Source organism: Nyctereutes procyonoides, unplaced genomic scaffold, assembly GCF_905146905.1.
Source record: "Nyctereutes procyonoides isolate TBG_1078 unplaced genomic scaffold, NYPRO_anot_genome, whole genome shotgun sequence".
In the NCBI taxonomy this organism is placed as follows: domain Eukaryota; kingdom Metazoa; phylum Chordata; class Mammalia; order Carnivora; family Canidae; genus Nyctereutes; species Nyctereutes procyonoides.
This window is the reverse complement of record NW_026575146.1, coordinates 45,678,653-45,700,842: the sequence shown is the minus strand read 5'-3', so window position 1 is coordinate 45,700,842 and position 22,190 is coordinate 45,678,653. Positions and strand designations below refer to the sequence as shown.

The 22,190-nt window shown below is 39.1% G+C and overlaps 1 protein-coding gene across 7 annotated transcripts in view; it reads left to right on the top strand.

The window, feature by feature from the left end:
• Positions 1 to 22,190, top strand: part of TLE4 (TLE family member 4, transcriptional corepressor) — a 142,309-nt gene that overhangs the window by 47,015 nt on the left and 73,104 nt on the right. For 4 of the 7 annotated variants that reach the window (XM_055309725.1, XM_055309723.1, XM_055309722.1 and 1 more), the window contains one exon: positions 801 to 875. The exons of the other annotated variants lie outside the window; for them this stretch is intronic. In XM_055309725.1, the coding sequence (XP_055165700.1) occupies positions 801 to 875 (75 nt within the window). The remainder of the gene's footprint in view (positions 1 to 800; positions 876 to 22,190) is intronic. 7 annotated transcript variants of the gene reach the window in all.

Here is a 22,190-nt window from a genome sequence, read left to right as displayed (position 1 = left end):
GTGTACATTCTCACATATGTCCAGAAGTGAAGGAGTGCCTCTACTTCATTTTTTTAAAAAATTTACACAAATTACCTATACTCCTTTCTTGGTCATTCTCTTTAGAAATGCATCCTCGATAGAGGGAGGGATGTTCCTAAACTGTCCATCTTAGTTTTTCCAAAAGAAAAATACATGAATCTTGTAGCTTTTAGTTTTCTATTGTGTAAAAGAAACATCCTTAAACTTTACTGCTAGTCAAAGTTGTGCATTTCTAATCTCTTTTAAATACTCAGCCCTTCATAATTCCTTCATGACAGGAATTAAAACATGAACACTTGCCACATTTTCAGAAGAAAATAAACATTTAAGTCTAAATGGCCTTCTAGTGCTTACTGTAACAACTAGCAGGAGAAAGTTTAAAAATAAGTACTTCTAGGAAATATTTTCAGAATTTTTATGTAGATGGCAGGGAAAAGGGGGTACAGAGAAAGCAGGTGGGGGATGGATTGTGTTTGTTAGTGGAAGATGCTGGGCCACAGGCACCACTGACATCCAAGTAAAATTTAAGCTGCTTCTGCCAGTTGTAGGGGAGCATCCTTCACGGGGTTATAGTTCGATGCCCAGTTACTTCTCTGCAGCAGAGAGCCAAATGTACCCTAGACATTTAGTTAGCCACCACTCAGGGCTTTTATTTGAAATATGGAGACCCCTAAATCCTGTTTTGCATGTAATTGAAGTTAGAGGACGTGTTAGGAAAAGCTGTTCTTGACTGACTAGAAAGCAAATAATTGTATTCTGTTTCTGATCTTCATTTATAGCACCAGCAACAAGTGGTGCAGGCTGTGGAACGGGCCAAGCAGGTGACCATGGCCGAACTGAACGCCATCATTGGGGTACGTGGCCTTTCCATTTTAGCTCTGATCTTAGTGTGTGTCATCAGCTCGCTTGCTCTCTCTTTTTAAATTTTGTTACATCAAAGGGGCAAAAGGCAATAGAGGACCACAAAGTGAAATTCAGCACTTTGCCTTCTGTCTCCTGTGAAATTGGATGGCTACGTCAGAAACTTTGGATCACGTTCTCGCCACTTCCAGTTGACATGTTTCCAGAAATCCACCCCTAAAGAGACTAGATAGTTCTTTTTCGTAATATTTCTTTTCTTTGCAATCAGCTCCTGTTGCTGGCCTAGGCCTGAAAAAAAGATGGAGATTGCCCTGATGTTAAAATGACCTGATTTCTTTGATCTTACCGCAACTACAGAGTACCTTAATGCCGTTTTTTGGCAAAATAAAATGTACATTTTTGTATCTTGCAGCTACTCTTCCTCCCCTGTGAGGAGTAGTTCTTAAGGGCTAGTGTCCATTTCTAGTAGGATAAATAGATGAAAGGTGTACCTTCTGGCAAAATCAGTGGCCCAGTTAGAAAATTCTTCCTGGTGATCATAGTGTTAATATTGCATAGAAATCCTGCTGGAATTCATGGGTTTGGGCAATCCCTCCGACTCCACTTAGATTTTTGTTCTCCCAGATTGAGGTAGCAAGTAATAAGATAAGGTGAGGTATAATAAAGGTGAGAAATCTTAGCTGAAAAGAGCACAATATCATATCACATCTCTATTTATGCAGCTGGTACAAGCAGTTTCTTAGATTATTCTAATGAAGACAATACAACTATACTTCCCTTTCTCTGCCCCCTCCCAAATACTTTCTTTTGTGTATAGATTATACACAAAAGTCTTTTCTCTTTTTTTCCCTCAGTGTATCAAACACACTTTGAAATGCTAATTATTCCATTTACTTTCATTAAAATTCAAATTGCTGAGTGAAGATGCGGATAAGGGTCGCCTGATAATCAATCTGAAGTGAAGATATTGCTTCAATTATGCCTCTGTCTTTTAACAAGGAAATCACAACTCTGGGATGACTGGCGGTGGTGGTGGAGCAGTAGTCTGATTGTGGCTTGTTTTTTAATGGGCTATTTTGAGCTCTATTTTGTGGCCCTCTGACCACGAGAAAATACTGGTAGTAAATTGGAAGACATCATAAATGGGAAGGGGCACCCTTCATTTCCTCAGAAGTGCACCCTTGGAAAAAAGGCAGCATCAGAATCAGCTGTGTAGACTCATCTGTAGTATCCTTTCTACGCTCTGGGCATGGAGGAGAGATGAGAGATGAATACGTTTCACAAGTAGTTTTTATTTCATAAAACTCCAGAAAATAGCATGTTACATTTTTTTAAAAAAGTTGAAAAAGCTTTAATTTTAAAGTTAGGTATATATGTATATTCTTGTTTTTGCCTGAAGCACCCGTTGCGTTCCCATTGGGATGTATTTTGGCCACCAGACCCCCCCCCCCCCACAAGGTCACCTGCATTTCTCACCCACTATACAACTGTCTGCTGTGAAAGGAGAGAATGTGTGCAGGAGGAGAACTGATAGAGGAGCGTGCTGGGTCATTCTGGCTTATTAGTGTTCATTGTTCCTATGAACTGCTAAAATGCAAGTAGCCATCCTACCTCAGGAATGGTTGGCAGCTCTTTCTCTGGGAAACAGAAGGCTGTTTTGTTTCTTTTTTGAGTCTTATTAGTTGTGTCTGTACAGTGGAGAGATTAATCTAAATAAAAAACCCATTGTTTTATGTTGGATGTTGCCTCAAAATATGAGGGAAGATCTAAAACTCAGAACAGGTTCCCTTCCCTTCACACATCAAGTATATTTTTAATGCTGAAAACAGGGAATGGGATGGGATGAATGGGATGGCAAGATTGCCTTTTTTTCAGGGAAAGGATGATTTATTAGACTGTAGTTGAGTTACTGACAGACATATTGTGTATATATGGATTTAATTATTCAAATATAGCAAATTTAATTTTGTGACCTAGCTTGAAGAAGTCAGAGCTGCATGCTATCAAAGCAGCACGTGCTGTTTGTGGATCTGGTGGGGATTCCAGATTATTTGTGTCGGAGCCAGAAATGGAGTCACAGTCACATAATCTGACTATTCTGAAAAGAAGATTGAAGAAATAGAAAAACACACCCAGCAGTTTTAGGGAGCCAAAAGCCATGTGAGAAGGAGGAGCCCCATTACAAACTCACTTGATGCATTCCTGCTGTTGCTCTTCTCTGTGGTGTGTGGTCTTTGTTTGCTTCAGCCCCTGTGATGCCTTCTGTCCCTAGTTTTCAGAGTTGGAACATTGTGGAATTTTCTGTGCACCTGCTGTCCTGTGTCCCCTTGAGCATGGCTGTGTTGGGAGGCAGTGCCATTTTGACTTGCTACCGAAAAGTGATGAGGGGCCAATTTTAGATTTTTGTACTTGGATTTGGGAATGTGGTCAGCAATGACTTTCTTCATGGAGGGAATGAAAATTTTCCTCCCAAGACTGCAAAGATCCATCTAAAGCCCCTGCAGACAGACCTTCATTTGTTTATCACTACATATGTATCTGTTTTATATGTATGCATACCATCCAGACAAGTGCAAATGTTCCTAGATTTAATGAAATCTGATGAAGCACCTTTTTAACTGCAATATTATTCTACCTTCATTGGTAAATGAGCCAAACCAGTGATCCATGCAGTTTAAATGCAAAATGCTGAAGTGAGCCCGAAACCTGGAGAGGCGGCTTGTTCTCTTGACAATAAGCTAGTTGTGTTTAATGAAATGAAACACAGTTATAATGATTTCTTTCACAGGTCATGTTCAGTTTAAAATTGTTGATAGATTGAAATAAGTTAAATATCATTTATCTTTTATTTATAAGGAAAAAAACCTAGGAAATTCCTGTGTTATATTCTACAGTCAATTTTGTGTGTTGTTTTGCATTGTTCATATCTCACATTTCCTTGAAGCTTTCCCGGAGTTCCCCTAAATGGGCTGAGGGAATGTTATGTATCTAGTTTGATCTTGTCATGTGTCCTACTAGCCACTGTGTTTTTAAATTAGAATCTCTGCGAGATCACACTGTTGGAACAGCACACAAATTGTAGTTTTAAATCAGTAATATGATCTAATTAGAAATGATGTTTTCATTTCCTGTATTATTAAATTGAGTCATCTGACTATCTTAAAATGCTTTTTAAATCCATTACACTATATAATCAGCACATGCTGTGTGAATGTGGTTATGCTTAATAAAGGAGACTGGCTTGGAACCTCATAAGAATTTCAGTGAAGAATTTCACTTAAAGAAGCCACCATTGGGGAAAAAAAAGTTTTGTTAGTATGAACATTGGGAAAGAAAATATTTGGCTTGTAAAAATAGAAAGTGGGGTTCCTTTGGATTTCCCTGCACTCTTTTCTTTTAACCTAACTCTTTGAGGGGGAAAAAAAGGTAGAAATATGCATTAAAACACACACAGACACACACACACACACACACACACACACACACCCTTAAAGAAATTCTTTAAGAACAGGTATGCTGTGGTGTTTGTGGGAAATGCAGGTTAGCACAAGAAATGCTGAACCTCAATTTTTAGCAGTGACATTTTAATGATAGGAAGTCTGCAAAATTATTTGCCATCAATTGTGAAGGCAATAACAAGCCTTGGTGGTTTTTCACACTCTCTGTGTTAAGTGCTTTCAGAATGACAGCGTAAACTGTGTTAGAGAACTCCAAGGAAGTAAAACTGATTAAAATGTTCATGCTTGAATGGTGCTGATGGAATAGTTCATTTGGACTTTCTCTACCTCCTGCAGCTCAAGCTGAAATATTAAAATTCAGTGGATTTAAATCTCTCTCCTCTCAGCTCAGGAAAAAAACATTACATTTTAATAGGTTTTAAACCCATAATTCATTGGTTTGGAGCAGCACTATTAAATCTATTTAAATATTACTTGTATTACTAAGGAAATGATTTAAATGACTTTGCCTTTACCATCCTGTGTGTTTGAGTTAGTTTAAAAAAGAGAAGACAATACCTTTGGGGTTTTTTCTTACTCTTAGCATTTTGTTTTATTGTCCTTGTCATATGATTGGCCCTTAAATTATACACACACACACACACACACACACATATTTCAGATTGGCATTTTGGCAGAGGGTCTTGCGGTATGACAGTTTTAAAACGTATGTCCCTCTTTTTCCCTTATAGATTTCATAACTGCCATTTTAAGTTCCAGAGTGATTTAGATATGCCACTGTGGTCATTTTTCTTGTTGTCTTTTTAAACTAATTAGCCATTAGGCAGAAAAACTGGAAGATAAAAATATGTGGGTATTTATAAAAAACGTGTGTGTGTGTGTGTGTGTGTGTTCCTTCCTGTCTGTTATATCACAGCTTCCAGTAACACAAAATTTGAAATACAATTAAAAATACTTCACTTTCTCAACAAAAGCATAAAGATATTAAGTATCCAAGAGTCACATTTTCACCCTACCTCTGTATTTGCTAATAAAGGGCTTGTTAGAGAAGGTATTATGAATTTTGCAGTAGTTGTCCTGTTGTCCTCCTTTGGGCACAGGTATCCCCAGGATGCTGAAGCAGCGGTGTCCCTCCTGGGCGCCTGCATTCTCACAGTTCCCTCATTCCCCTCGCCCCCCTTTCTCTCTGGCCATTGCCAGTACAACTATGGTGTTTCTCCAGGCTTGATACCTCCTCCCTTCAGCCACACTGTGAAGCTCTTGCATTTCCCAATGCTTTTGGTGGGGAATCCCCCCTTCACTAAATACTTGAGCACTACAAAGAGGGAGGTTTTTACACTTACCCCATGGGGTAATCCTGGACTCACAGGCAAATGGTCAGTGACATGACCTCCCCCTCTGGCCCCTTTGGTGGGCAATTCGGAGGTGCTTTGGAGGTGCTTTCTGCATCACTCCACAGAGGGTCCCGGCCGGAGGGAGTTTCAGCTAGCAGTCCACGGTAGTCATCAACTCAAGGTTACATCCTTGTTTTGAATTTCCGTTCTTCCCTGATTTGCTTTCCTTAGGTCTCACTCCTGCCCTGGGATCATTTATTAAAATTACCAGTAGCCAAAGGCCCTGTCTTATCTACCTTTGGAGGAACTAGGAAAGCCCAGATTTTACTTCATTGGCCCCAAGCACTTCCAGGGGGATTTCTGGTATAGGTAGGCAGTAGTACTCGGAGGCTGGAATCGTTTTTTTTTTTTTTTCCTGACATGAGTTCTGTGCATAAAACATTTTTCTTTAACAGCTCAGCTTTTACATTATTTTTTCAATAAATGGCTTTCCCATAAATTTATAGGCGAGCTTCCCTTTCTTTTTTTTCTCCCAACTGACTACTGTTGGTATTTTCTAAATGTTTGTTATATGGAATGAATTTAAAAACAAGCTCTGAAGTGGATTTGTCTTTCATCAGATTGTCAGTCCACCTTTGTTATTGTCTTTACCAGGCAGTGTGCCTGGAGTTTAAAGGCTTTATGAAACGCCCCGGCCACTGGCTGCATGAGGGACACAGCTTGTGGGGGGAAGGCTTGGGGGAAAGGAGGCTGGTTTTCTGCAGTTGTTTGGCTTGGCTCATCTGCTCTCACAAATATGATAAACCCGTGGTTGCACATAAGCCAAAGCAGTTTTATATCAAAAGTCTATGTATTCCTCTGTATCTTAATGTTGGTATGCCTGCCCCTCACCCTTTTTTTGTTTTGTTTTTAACTGATTCATTTACTGTGGATCAGGGGGCTACATTATTGAGTGATGCAGTCATAATCTAATCTTTGTGCTACAATTTGATGAGGCTCTAAGAGGCAGTAATTTCCCTTCTCTCATAGCAAAGACTCTATTCATATATTTAAGTAATGGTGTTTTTTTTTTTGTTTGTTTGTTTTTTTAGCTCTGTCTCCACAACTCCCTCAGAAACCTGGAGAAAGGAGAGGACTTCTAATTTGTTTATGGTGTATACTCTGTTAATTTCTGTTACCTGGTTTTCCTAGGAGAAATTTCTAGAAGCTAGTCAGCTTCTTTCCTTTCTTTTTCCTTTCCTTTTGTTGCTGTCACCCTGAAGTACTACTCCCTTTCTTTCTCTTGTGGAAGGAGCTCTTCTCTCCCTCCTTCCTGCTAATACATATATTTCCATAACTCAAGGTAGAGCTCAGCACAACCTGTGACAAGAGTTACAGAATGTGTTTGGGTGGAGGCATCTGATTTAGGTAAAGGCCCCAGGGCTTTGCACTTCCACTACTTAGGAGAATGGGGAATTTTCCAGATCTGTAATCCACACTTCATTCATACCAGAGCACAGCAGGCTGAGCCTGTGTAGAGGCGCAGGGGTCTGGGTGGAAGAGTTAACACAGAAGAGCAGGTTTCACTCAAGGTAGTGAAGTTTGCAAGGTAGCTTGCAAACTTACACTTTGTTATCCATTTTTATTGGTTAGTGGTTTGTTTTGTTTTACTGTTTTGCATCCCTTTTTCTAATTCTTTTGTTGAAGGCTTGCCAGTAACATCCCTATGGTTGGTGGTGGTGGTGGTGGCAGCGGCAGCGGCAGCAGCAGCAACAGCTTCCGGGTAGCCAGACACGTCTACCTCTGCCTGTGCCCTTCAAAGCTGGGAGAGAGGGAGGAGGCAGGCTTACCCCAAACAGACAGTTCAGGGGTTTAAGGATTTAGGCTAAAAAGGGCTGTTGATGTGTGTCCTCCTCAGAGCTCCCTAGAAAATCCATTTGGGAATCTGCTACCTAAAAATGCATTTGTAATCTTAAGTGTTTTCCTAAGGACCTTTGTGAAAAGGTTAGAACCTTTTATCGAATGGTAATAATAATGATTACATCTACTCCTTCATTCGTTCAGCAAATATTTGAATACCTTCACCAACTCATATTAAAGGGGCACATTTTATGTTCTCTTTGAATGATATTTTTAAACATTTTCTAAAGTGTATTCTGAGATGATCTTCAAATTACATTTGAATCATCTTTATTAAAGTTTTGGTAGTTGCAGGCTTTCTGGTGTTGCATTTTACTACACATAATCAATTTTTAACACATTTTAATTTTAATAAAACTTTAGTTTCCAGGGACAACAGAATAAAGAGAAACAGTAGAAAACATAATAAAAATGAGGCTACATACACTTATGATTTATATTTTTTATATTTGGAATTAGGATTCTAGCAGTATATATTCATTATTGATATTCTGTGTATTTCAAAAAGATTTATCGACGTATAATTTATATAAACGGAAGTGGACCCTTCCTAGCATACAGTCCTAGGAGTTGGACAGCCGAGTATAGTCATGTAAACGATCACCACTGTGGAGTTAGAGAATATTTCTCTCTTGCCCCACCTCCCTAAATTCCTTTGTTGTGTGTAATTAATTCTGTTCCCTACCCCAGCCTCGGCACCTACCCATGATGTTTTTTCTCCGATAGAGAACCTTTTTTGAGAATGTCCTATACACAGAATTATGCATTGTATAGCCTTTTGAGTTTTCATCTTCCTTTACTGTAATGCATTGGAGATTTGTCCCATGTGCTTGTCTCTATCCCTGGTTCCTTATATGGCTGAACAATATTCTCTTGTGTGGATGGACTGGTTGGGTTAGCTGTTTACTCCTTCAAGGACATTTAGGTTAGCCATAGCTTTTTGTGATTGTGAACAAGGTCCCAGTAAATATTAACATACAGATTTGTGTAAGTTTTTATAAGTGAAAGTCAGATTTCCTTTCTTCTGGGTAATTACCTGGAAGTGGGCTTGCTAAGTTACATGGTTAGTGTATTTTGAATGTAACTGACCTAATATTTTCCATAGTTTTCTACTCTCACACTGTGGGAGAAACTTTGTTCCATATCTTCAGCTGCATGTGGAATTGTAGGCTTTTGGAGTCTATTAGCCATTTCTGATAGTTGGATGGTGTTACTCCTGCTTTTCTGCATTTCTATTAACAGCTGAATGACTTGTTGAGTGCCGTGCTTACTTGCCATTTATCTTCTTTGAGAAGTTTCTGCTCATATCTTTGCCTCTCTTTTTCCTTGAGGTGGTTATTTTATTATGAAGTTCTGAGAATTTTTTTAAAAAAATACTCTGGATGTAAATTCTTTATGTATTTTGCAAATATTTTGTCCCAGTCTGTAATTGTGCTTTAATCTTTTTTTAATAGTATCTTTTTTAAATAATAAATTTATTTTTTATTGGTGTTCAATTGTTCAATTTACCAACATACAGAATAACACCCAGTGCTAATAGTATCTTTTGAAGAGCAGAAATATTTAACACTGAGGAAATCGAATTTATGATTTTTTTTCTTCATGAATCTTAACTTTTGGTGTTGTCTCTCAGTAATCTTTGTCTTACCCAAGACCACAAAGATGTTCATCTAGAAGTTGTATGTTTAGGCTTGTGATCAAATTGGAATTAATTTTGCTTATGGTAGGAGATATAGGTCTGGTTTCTTTATCTCTTTCTTCATATGGATCTTTGATTCGATTTACCAACACATTTGTTAAAATAACTCTTTTTTCCATTGAATTGCCTTTGCACCATTGTTGAAGATCTGCTAATACACACACACACACACACACACACCTATACATACATACATATGGGTCCTCTTCTCAACTTTGTTCTGTCCTGTTAAACTGGGTGTCTGTTCTTTTGCCAATGACACCGTCTTGGTATTTGTAGCTTTCATTATCGATATTCCCCATTCCATTTTGTGCTTATTCTTTGCCGTTCTTGCTTGCCTTCTTTTCAGTAACCCTGAGAACTTGGGTCTTCATTGTTTATGTCCTAGAGACTGGTTGATAGAAGAAGGGAAACAATCCAAGCTCAATAAAAAAACCTTCTCTCCTATCAAAAATGGTATTTCTTCTTCCTCCAGACTGTTCTGTCGAGAGTGACTACATTTTTTGTCTTCCCCTGGTCCCAGGTATTCCCTCCCCTGGTCTCCTCCAGCTTCCTCCTGATAGGGCTTCTTGTTTACACATTTGTCTCTCGATGCTTTATCCTACCCGCAGCAGCCAGAGTGATCTTCTGAAATACAACTTGGATCCTCTTGCTCCCCGCTTTTAAAACCTGTCTCTGGGGCAGCCCAGGTGGCCCAGTGGTTTAGTGCCGCCTTCAGCCCAGGGCCTGATCCTGGAGACCTGGGATCGAGTCCCACATCGGGCTCCCTGCATGGAGCCTGCTTCTCCCTCTGCCTGTGTCTCTGCCTCTCTCTCTCTGTGTCTCTCATGAATAAATAAAATCTTTAAAAAAATTAAAATAAAACCTGTCTCTGAGGGCTGCCAGTTTTGCTTAAAATGAAGTCTAAATATCTTACTGTGGCCTACAGATTTCTTCATGAGCTGACTGCCCACCTCTCTGACTTCACATACCACTCATTCTCTTTATTTGACTGTATTTCACCCACAGTCACACATTGGCCTTTTTCTTCTGTCTGTGGGTCACCCGAAGCTGCTTCTTGACTGTGCATCAGCTCTTCTGAAGGCCTGACATGGTTTTCCTAATGCTCCTTAAAATCCCTCTCTGATACCTCCGGGGAAAGGACTTCCCTGACCAGCAGGCTTTAGTAGCTCTTTTACCCAGTTCATTCTCTGGCCAGTTTACCGGCTCTGCTTTTCTCACAGCATTTACCATTTATTTGCTTGTGAATGCATCACACTCCCTTCACTAGCAAGTGAGATCTTGTTCACTTGCCTGCCATGGTGCCTAGACTCATCGTGTTCGATAAATATTTGTACAGTAAGTCCTTGGTAACTATTTGTTCAGTAAACGTATAGTAATTTATTATATTTAATAAGTACCTGTTAAATGAACAAATACTCTTATTTTGAGCTATTTTTGCATTTTGACACCCCCCCACCCCCCAGCACAGAATTTTGAGAGGAAGTTTGGTGTTAAAAAAAAAATCCACAATCCTGAGTGGCAATTGTAGTATGATCTTATGAATTTTATTTAACAGTTCTCACCTTGTAGGCTGCATGGCTGGGTAGATAGCCAATAAAGTACTATCACTTTTCTAACATAGTATGATTACTAAGTCTCTTTGTTTTGATAACTGTGGGTTTTTTATTTTAAAACTAGAGGGCCTTTGTGTTACAGTTATTTCTCTAGATTTACATCCCTGGGCTTATATTCTTCTCCCTAAACAGGTAAGTAAAAATAGCAAGTGTTTATTATTTGTTTTGTCAGCACTGTGTTAAAAATTCACATGCATTATCTCGTTTAATCTTCACATCAGCCCCGTGTGGAAGATAGTATTATTCTCCCAACTTTACAGAAAGTGAAACCAGGGCTCTGAAGGGGTAAAGGCCACACAGAGGAAGTGGTGGAACTGGGGTTCAGACTTAGACCAACTTCAGAGCTCACACATTTAACCATTTTATTACACTTGTCCCTTATTTGTTCCCCTCTGTTCTTTCTTCTTTTATATGAGGATCAATAGTCTCTTTATCCCAAGATCCACTGTAGGAGTGTCCAGTGTTTAGTGCCCAGAGCTCAGTGAGGGAAATGGAAATTGGGTGTGCCTGATGCACATACTAATTGGTTTGCCTAAGTGGTCGGAAGCTTATTATTGCATAGATCATCTGGCTACTCCTGACTCATACTGTGTTTCTCCTGGTCTGTTGTAAGTTACTCTCATATGTAAGAATCATAAGTTGTTCTAAACACCACTTTTAAGCCTAGTAGGGTCCTTGGTATTTTAAACCTACGTCTTCGGATCTTCTTGGATTTCATGCTTGGGTATTAGGCTGTCCATTAGCTTCCCAAAATGTTGATGAAACTATGGGTGGGTGGAAGGGATTATGTACATTTTCTAGAGAAGAAATTTTGGACCTAGTTTCACAAAAGTTCCTATAACTCAAGAATGTTGAGCCTGTGTTTTATGGGAGTAGAACTGTGCCAGATCCTGATGTGAAATAGTAAAATACCTGGTGGAGTACATGCAGCTAGAAAACAGTTATCTATAGCATTAAAAGGAGACATTGCTAGATAGTTGTTTCAGAAACTGGAGACCAGGAGTTTATGCTGAATTTGTTTCTAAATATTGCCCAGGGGATGGGGGAGTTCCTTCAACTGTCGATGGTTTAAAAAACAAAAACAAACAAAAAAAAACCAAAGCTGCACTTGGATGAGCTGCACTTATCATAGGTACTATGGAAAACAAGTTAGCCATGTTAAACTATTAAGCTTTAACTGACAGTTAATGGTAATGGCTGCTTGGAATATTGTTTATATTAAGAGGAATTAACTGGTGCCAGCAGCTGCCTTCGTATAGTTGTATTAAAAAAAAAAAGTAAATATTCCTTCAGAATATTTTCCACTTTATTAGTTTCCTATTTATACAAGCACCCTTTATAGTTCTGGGGCACAATGACGATTAAAAACTGGTCCCTGCCTCTTTGGTGCTCATGATTTCATGGGAGTGGTAGATCCAAAGATGGATAAATCATGTTAATATTAAATCACAATCCAAGCACCAGGGTAGCAGTTACCCAGTGAAAGCGAGGTGTGAGGGTAAGCAAAATTATAGGCAGCAGTGGTGGAGGAAGGGCATACTGGTAGAGGAGGACACTAGAGGGCCAGTGGCCAGTCAAAAGGCACTAAATAAATAAGGATCTGTGGGGATTGCCAGTATATCTGGGGGAGTCCTTTTTGAAATTATTTCATTGTCTTACGATAAACTGTGTACTTTTTTTTTTTTTCTGCTTTCATTTCTCCATCTGGTGAAAATCTTGTCCATTCTGCTTGTGAATAATAATTACTCCGTGGAATGTAGTAATAATTGCACACGGAAATTATCATGTTGACACTAACCTCTACACATAAACCTTTTAAGGAAAACTCCAAAATGGTATATTCTTTTTTGTTTTGTTTTTAGATTTTATTTATTCATGAGAGACACAGAGGCAAAAATGGTATATTCTTAAACCCCATTTAAGGCAACTTCACAGTTCTTCTGTCCCTTGTGATTTTCATAAATTGTTTTCCCTTGATAAATTTATAAAAAAAAAGGGGGATAATTTATTTAGGCACCTAGATACCTAGCTTATCTTCTGTGACCAGCAGAGCTGGTGCCACTGTGGCTCTGAAGCAAAGTGGCAGTTATGTATTTCCACCCCCCACCCCCTGGGTCTTTCTGGGTTGATCATAAGCAATTTGTAGCTACATCTCTGCATAAATGTATCTCTGGGAGAAGGAACTGTTGCAAGGAGAAGTTTAAGCTACTGCCTACTTGTATTAAAAGCTCAGAGGTAGTTTGGGTCTCTTAGCTAATAGCTCAGTCTGGCCTGTGAGCAAAGATAGATGGTCAAGGCCGGTTTTGTTGGTTGTTTCTTGCAGGCTGAGCCTACCTCCTGCTGTGGAGGCTAAACCCTCCAGGTGCTCTGTCCAGCGTTCTTCACAGCTAAGCTGTGGGCCTATCCATAAATCCATGAGATATAAGGAGATCTCTCCCTCTTTTTTTTTTTTTTTTTTCCCTGAACAGAAAGACTCATAAAAAGAAAATTGCCCTCTTTCTGCATTTGAACATGGTTGTGTGAGGATGAGTTCATGCTTGGAGCTGTGGCACCCATTTTGGTGTGGAAATGGGATATAAGAGGGGCCATGAGAGCCAGAGAGATGATGATGTGAAACTTCAACATGGCCAGGTCATCTGACTAACCCTGGACTTGTTAAGTGAGAAATAAAAACCTGTTATTTAGACCACTTTAATATGGGTATTCATAACTTGTCAAGGAACTATCTTAACTGTTGTATTGTAATACCATGACGATGCCATACTTACATCAAAATTAGAAACAACCTAAATTTTAGCCAAACAATAAAGGATCACTTAAGCGAACTCTCCTATACCTATATGATGGCATATACTACCCAGCCATTACAAGTGATAGTCAAAGCATTACTTATGGATATGGGAAAATGTTTGATAACACACTAAATAGGAAAAGGACTTTAAACTACAGGATAACATGATGTTATTGGTGTTTTAAAATGCTTATATATGCATTGGAAAAAAATGCTAGGAGGGCTAATCATTACAGGAGTTGTTTTTTGTCTGGTAGGGTTTTGTGGGACTCTTTCTTTATATTCTGCTTGTCTTCATTAGACATGACTCTTCTAATCTAAAGGTGTTAAAACTTCTGTAAACCTAAAACTGCTCTATAAAAATAAGGTATTTAGCAGAATTGTATGTATAGCCCCATTCCTCCTCTGCCCCATCCGAGTAAATAGTACTATCATCTACCCAGTTACTAGGGGCCTGAATGTTAACAAGGTATCCTGGATTCCTTCATTATTCTCATGGCCTTCTTCCATAACTATGCCTTTTCAGAGCCACCTCAACTTATCTAACTCCTTACACTCTTTGCCACAACTCTAAGTCATCATTAGTTTTTGACTGGGGACCCCGTGTTACCTCCCAGCTGGTCTCTCTCCTTTCTTTGTGGCCACTCTCACAGTCTCACATAAACATTCTGCACTTTAAACATTTTAAAATTATTTAATACTCTAGGCCACAATATTGGTTAGTCTTTATTTAGACCAATTTAGTAAGTACTCAAACACATATATCCATTCATATACATTAGAGGGGCATTGCAGATCAATGGGTGGTGGGGCGGGGAGGGGGGAGATGGCCATTAGTAAGTATTACTGAGGGGGAGAAGTTGGTTATTCTTCTGGAAGAAATGAAATTGGTTCTACCTATCTTATCATTTGCGGAAGTCGATCCAAAAAGTGTATTAAAGACAGAACTAAAACTTTCAGAGAAAAACAAAACAAGAAGAATCTTTATCTTAGGGTAGAAAAGTATTTCTCAATGGGTGACAGGAAGCTCAAACCATAAGAAAAAAATTGATAATATTACCAAGTTAAAATTAAAAACATCTGTTCATTAAAAATATCCTAAAGAAAATGGAAAGACAAGCCCCATAAATGAGAAAAGATACTGGCAACAAATAATAGCCAGCAAATGATTACAATCCAGTTTATGCCCATCAAAGACAAAGTAAAAATTTAGTTTAATTTGAAAGACAAAAACCAAACCAAAAAAACTCACTCCCCACAGCCTAAAGCTCTCCTTATTCTTGCGTGAAAGTCTATAAAGTTCTTTCTGTTCATAATCTGATCCCCATATTTACGTTTTACCCTACTACTCTCTTGCTCACTGGGCTCCCACCAGATTTTCTTTAACTTCCTTGGTCACTTCAGGGCCTGCTCCTCATTCCTTTCTCTCCACTCTGTAAGGTGCTGACACTCTTAACCTTCAGGTTTTAGTTTAAAACTCACTTCCCCAGAAGGGCTGTCAGTCTCTCTTGATTCTTATGAAGGATTGCTTATCTCTTAGAGTTATACCACCCTAGTTAAGTAAGGTTCCCATGGGACAGTGAGCACCATCACTGGACTGGATGGTGGGGGCTTGTGCTTCATTCTTGATGCTGGTAAAATCTGACTCTAACCTTGGGCCTCACATGTGGGAGTGTTAGCCTAGAAGATTCTGAACCCCATTCCTGGAGGCTGGGGGCGGGGGGATGGGTTCCCACTCAACAAGCAATTCTCCAACACCAGCTGGGTGTCTTATTACTCAGCTAAATTCTGATGCTGTCTCCATGGAGATAACATCCTGCCTCAGCCCTTCCAGACACCTTCCTACCACCGCTACCACACCACCCTCCACTTCAGAAGCCGGCTGCAAGTCCAAGTTGTCACCTGTGCTTCCGACAGTTCCTTCTTTGGTCCCATTAATTTGCTTACAGCAGCTCACAGAACTCAGAGAAACATTTTGCTTACTAGATTAGCCGTGTATTATAAAAGGATATAGTTCAGAAACCAGAAGATAGAAGAGAGGCATAAGACAAAGAATTGGGCAAGGGTGTGGAGTTTCCTGCCCTCTCCTAGTACACATTCTCTCCAGCTCTTCCCATGTGTTCTGTCAGTGAGGGAGCTTACACGATCCCATCCTTTTGAGTTTTTATGGAGGCTTTTTGGCATGATTGATTAAATCATTGGCCACTGATGATGATGGGACTCTGTCTCTACCCCTCTCTTCTCCCCTGAGATCAGACAGTGGGCTGAAAGTTCTAACTCTTTAATTACATAGTTGGTTCTCCTAGCAACCAGCCCCCCTAAAGTCACCTCATTAGCATAAGAAAAGATACCTTTGCTGCTCTTATTGCTTAGGACATCTCATGGGTTCTCTGTGCTAGAAGTAATGGACAAAGACCAAATGTATAATTCTTATAAATCACAATATCACAACTAGCTCAGTGTTTTTTGAATTGTGAGTCAGACTCATATGAGTGTGCAGTAAAATCAATTCAGTGAGTTATAGTCAACATTTTTTATTAAGTAGAAGAGAATAGAAAATAACTACAGTAAGCTACACATACTATTTGGTAGTGTTAAAATTTTGTTTCATTTATGTGTGTATTCTCTGTAGATACACATATGTACAGCACATAAGAGTTTTGCTCAAAATGTTGGACGGAGCTCATCTTAGTATCATCTGAGATTCATTCTACTTTTGATGGTCAGTTGCAGGATTACTGAAGAACCTAAAGTCAATGGCCTTTTAAATGCAGCTTGATTTAAGTACTCTGAAATAACTGAAGAAAACTTTTCTGAGCAAGATCCCCTAGCTTGGTGACCTTAACTAAAACAAAAGCATCGATTTTGGTAAGATTTGTTAAAAATCTCTAAAAAAATTTTTTTTAAAACTTAAACAAGTTTCCAGGAAATTATATTTCTGTTTTTCCTGGTAAACTTTGGACCAATTCAGAAAAATTTCTCCGATGGGAAAGTTAACTATGTAATAATCAGATTTGGGGCATTTTCCCTCTCCTTTTCTAGCCATTATCACTTTGTGAGTTAAACTGTAAGTTAAGACAGTTGAATTCTTGACACAGGAGTCACTGGATTGAGTCACTAGATTGCTTCTTTTGCTTGTTATGTACCTTCCCCTTAAAGAACAGCTTAGGGACGTTGAGGGGCACAGAGATCTGTGGTGTTAGTATGAAAAACGTCCTTGCAGTGATCTTTTTCTTTGGGTTCTTCTACATGCAGGTCTTGCTACTGTAGGAAATCTCATTCTTGTTTTAAGTCATTGGAATGTGTTACAGATAAACCTAGGTTGAAAGTTTGTTCTTGTGTTCTTTTAATTGTTGACTTCTTTCCATATATTCACTTGCTTTTGCTAGAGGTGTTTGTTAAAAGCAAGAACTCCTAGGGCACCTGGGTGGCTCAGTCAGTTAAACATCCGACTTCTGCTCGGATCAGTCTCAGGGTCCTGAGGTGGAGCCTGGCATCTGCTTCTCCTTCTGCCCCTCCTCCACTCCTGTACACATGTGCTCTCTCAAATAAATAAATCTTTAAAAAAAAAAAAAAAAAAAAGCAAGACCTCCTAGTCTTCTGACCAGAAAGAAGGGCATATCTATTTTCTCCACCCCAACAACTACAGAGCAGTGGAAAGAATAGTAACATAAACACTGTACCCATCACCTAGACTCACCAGTTAACATTTTGTCTTCTGTGTGTGTGCTGAAATCTTTGAGAGCAAGAGGCCATCATGATGACGGCGTACCTCATGATACATCAGCATGCATCTTCTATGAACCAGGGTATTTTCTTATATAAGGATGATACAGTTAACACATATCCAGTGTAGTGTTTGCATTCCCACTCCAGTTCACAAAATGTCTATGATAGCACTTTTTCTTTCTATCAGTTTTCCCCCAATTGATAACTCATATTCACAGATATCTTTGTGCCTATGTCTCTGCAGTCTTTTCTAGGGTAGAACAGTCCCCATACTATTACTTTATTTATGACTTTGGTGTTTGAGAAGAATCTAGACCAGTCTTGTGGCTTGTCTCACCACTTGGATTTTTCTGATTGTTTCCTCATGTTTAGATTCAGGTTAAATATTTTTAGGAAGAATAGTACTGAGGTGCTATTGTGTATACAGTTGTATCCCATTGTTGGTGAAGCATAGTAATCTGTGGGGTGATGCTTTGACAATGAATCACTTGATCCCCAACAACTTTTTACCTATGGGTTTTAGCCTCTGTTGATGCTATTAATACATTTGGAGTGGTGAAGTGGTACATTTTGCATTCTTTTCCCTTTTAAATTAATACTCTGTAAAGAAGAACTCTCCCTGTACCCGTGTGTGTGTGTGTGTGTGTGTGTGTGTGTGTGTGTGTTTATATGGACAGACTTCTGGATACCTTTTTCCATTGATAGCAGTCACTTACCATGCACTGTGGTAAGAGTTTTATAAGTACAATCTCATAGATTTCTCCCAACACCATTGGGATAGATTTTAAAACTATTCCCACTTTTTATTTGAAGAAACTGAGCCCCAGAAATGTTAAGTGACTGGCTCTTACTTACATAGATGGTAATAATTCCAGCTTGGTGTCTCTGATAGCCTCTTCATTATTGTGCATCACTGAGTGCCATTCAGTATCTCCTTTCTCAGACTCAGTCCAGCCCCCACAGACAGGGTCTTTACTGAAGGACATCTTCACAGTTCAGAGATTATAGATACCAGCCCAGTCCTGGGCCCTCTGCTGGGGTTATTACCCCATTTCAGAGTCTGTTGTCTCCTCTTTCCTGGGTTCTCAATGAAGGTCACTGGGTCCCCCATTACTTCTCTCAGCATGGTATCTTCTGGTTGGCTGTAGTCACAGATGCTCCATACACCCATGTTGGCCAGTGGGTGCAAGAATGTTGTGAATTTGGGAGTCATTCCCTATTCCCTGACCTCAGAATGCCCCACAGCCCCACCTATTTTCTTGGGGTACCATGGACCCCATTCCTGGAAACTCTTTCTTAAAATGTGTTATAATCTAATACAGTTATTATTCTTTATGATGCTTAAATTGTCTCAAGTTCTGCCAGTCATGACCCCTTCTAGTTGGCTTGGTGTCCTGCTTGTGATTCCCTGTTAGTTTATTTATTTATTTATTTAATTTATTTATTTTAAAGATTTTATTTATTTATTCGTGAGAGAGAGGCAGAGACACAGGCAGAGGGAGAAACAGGCTCCATGTAGGGAGCCTGACGTGGGACTCGATCCCAATTCTTCAGGATCATGCCCTGGGCCAGAGGTGGTGCTAAACCTCTGAGCCACCCGGGCTGCCGTATTTTTTTTTTTTAAAGATTTTATTTATTTATTCATGAGACACACAGACACGCAGAGACACAGGCAGAGGGAGAAGCAGGCTCCATGCAGGGAGCCCGATGTGGGACTTGATCCTGGGTCTCCAGGATCAGGCCCTGGGCTGGAGGCGGGGCTAAACCGCTGAGCCACTAGGGCTGCCCCTCCCCATTAGTTTAGATAGCTTTCTTACTCCCTGGCACAAGAGCTAGCAGGCTCACCATGCACTTTTTTTTTTTTTTTTTTTTAAAGAAACCATGATATGACACTAAGTGTGCTTGTTGCTACTGGGATTGTCATTGTTCTGAGAAAGATGATGCTTTTTTTTTTTTCCTTTTTAGGAATTTTTTTGTGGTTGGTAGCATAGTAGAAATGAGAATAGTGGTCAAGAAAATCTCTGCCTGGTTTCCAGGTGGAATTGTCCAGAATTGCTAGGGATATGTATTTACTGAAGCACTGTACTTACTCTGTTCCTGCTGATCATTGGCCTCTCAAGTCCTGTTTGATCAAGCAGAGTTGGGGACATTTGATTAAAAACAATTCCTCTTTGGGGCACCCAGGTGACTGAGTTAGTTGTGTCTGCTTGGGCTCCGGTTGTCCTCTTGGGGTCCTGGGGTTGAGCCCCAGTCAGAATCAGGCTCCCTCCCTCTCCCTTTGCCCCCCTCCTCACTCCTGCTTTTTTTCTCTCAATTAAATAAAATCATTAAAAAAAATTCCTCTTTTTGCAGAAGAACAACATTTCAAGACATTTCCTGTGAACTTGATTTGCTTGTGGGTCCTTTTCTACACTTCGTTCCAAAATAGAAACTGCAGGGAAATAATTCTTTGTTACAGAAACTCCAGTAGAAAGCTATTAACAGAATTGAGGCTATATCTACCACCTCATTGCTGTATATTTTCAGAAGTAATTACTGGCTATTTTTCAAAATTAAATTAATTATCTTAATGGAATGCTTGTCTAAGTTTAAAGTTCATTCCATTTTAATGTTTATTCTCTTGAATGGCCCATCAAGGGAACCACCAAAAAAATGATTTTTATTTTGTATTGTGGTTAGAGATAAGAGAGTGTTTTGGGTTTTCTTTTCTTTTTTTCCCCACCTTTTAAAATAAGCAATCAAAGATAGTAATAGCCTAGGGAGCTCAGTGAGAAGAGTTTTTCCAAGATATGTATCTTTCTCAATAGGTTTTTTTCTTAGTTATGGTTACAGAGTGTATTTTATTTTAATGTTTAATTGGCACTATGGTCTGTGCCCTTTTTTTATTTTTGGCTTTTTTTTTCTTATAAAGTCATTTTTTAACTTGTTTGTAATTAGATGGTGATTTGTCTTAAATTATTTCAGTAACAAGTCAGTGTTGAATTATGTACTCTTAACATATTTTTTTTTCCTTCTGTCTTTAAGAAACAAGAAGTTTTACATTTCTTGGCATGACTGTAATAAAGTAGTAAACTTTGCAGGTTAATTGCTCTGTAATTAACATGGATGGGGTGGAAACCAGAGGAGAGAGGAAGATGCCATGGGGCATCTTCAGCAGCTTGTGTTGCAGGGTAGTCCATTAGGGTATGCTACTCTCAACTTCTGGAATAAAATCTGGTGAAACTGGAGTCTTCTCCCTGGGAATCTGCTTTTTGAGCTTTCCTCTGTTAATGAGAAGACGTGACAGAAATGCTTCTTTGTATCAAATTGTTGAATGTCATTTGAAATTTGATAGAAGCCATTTTATTTTTAATTGAGGAAAGGGTGGAGTTCAGTTGATGGTGACTCACTGCTTTTATTTGAAGATTAAGATGGCATCTTCCACGTTTGTATTATTGACTAATCAGGAGTCATTATCAGTGTGCACCTGCCACTTACTTCTAGGATCGTTCCTAAGTGTGAACTTATAAAGAAACTTAAAAATGACCACCTAATAATGAAAGTGGTGTATTTCGTAGATGTAAACATTTTAAAACGTACTAAATCATTCCTGTATGTCTCACATTTTTGTCATATATCTTTTGGTGACAATTAATTGCTTTTTTATTTTATAATCTTATATTTTAAACACTTGATAAAGACTACCCTTTCTACCAGATGCTCTCTACTTAGTATGCTTTTTTTGTTTGATATTTTCTATGTATAGTCTGATGAAATGGGTTCACGGAAGCCCTTTTTCATTCTTTTTTCTCCTAAGTTCAAGGCATGTTCCACTCACCAACTTGACTGTTATTTGGGTGTCGCCATTCTTTAGATACGTGAAAGGGCCTTTTCAATTTTGGTATAATAGCATGTGAAAAATTAAAACTTCAGGGTGGCATCCTAGAACAGAAAAATGGCATTAGTGGAAAAACTAAAGAAATCTGAATAAAGTCTGTAGTTTGATAAATAATAATGCACTAGCTTAGTATTTAGTTTTGGTAATTTCTGTGGTTATGTAAGATACTAACTTTAATGGAAGCCAGGTAAAGGGTATATAGGAACTCTGCTCATATTTCTTTCTCTCTGACATACATGCAGACATAGGGAGTGGAAATTAATTTATCAGAATCTTTAATTGTATGATCATATCAAATAGTGGTGAGTTCGGTGCCAGGAGTGCCAGTGAAAGACCAAGGGAGTCCTGTGCAATCGTAGAAGTGTGGGATGTGTGAGAGGCCTTTGCAGAACAGGTGGAACATGAGGTGAGCTGGGATGGATGACTACAACTTAGGTAAGGGTGAGGTTGTTATAAGAGATGACATGAATTTTTAGGGGAACAACATGCCAGTGGTGATGCAGGATGAATTCAAGTGATCTAATGGAGGCTTACTCTAATCAACGTATGTATGTTAAAGGGTCTGATAGGTATGGTGGTGTTAGAAATATAAGGAATTATTTGGGAACTGATAGACTCTGGTGATTCAGGATGTGGGAGCACAGAAGAAAGACAAATCGATGGTGGCCGATTAACCTGGGCCAGCAGAAGTTACCTAGGACATTTGTATGAAACATTTTTGTTGTCACATAATAATAATGCTGGAATGCCAAGTAGAACTGCCAGTTCTATTAACTGAAGAAGTTAGACCAGGGCCACCAGAGCATTTGAGGGGAGCAGAAGGTTGAGGACTGTTCCTCTTTAGTGAGCAGGAGAAGAAAACACCAAGAAGGAAAGCTAATAGCAGAGCATTCAGACAAGTAAGA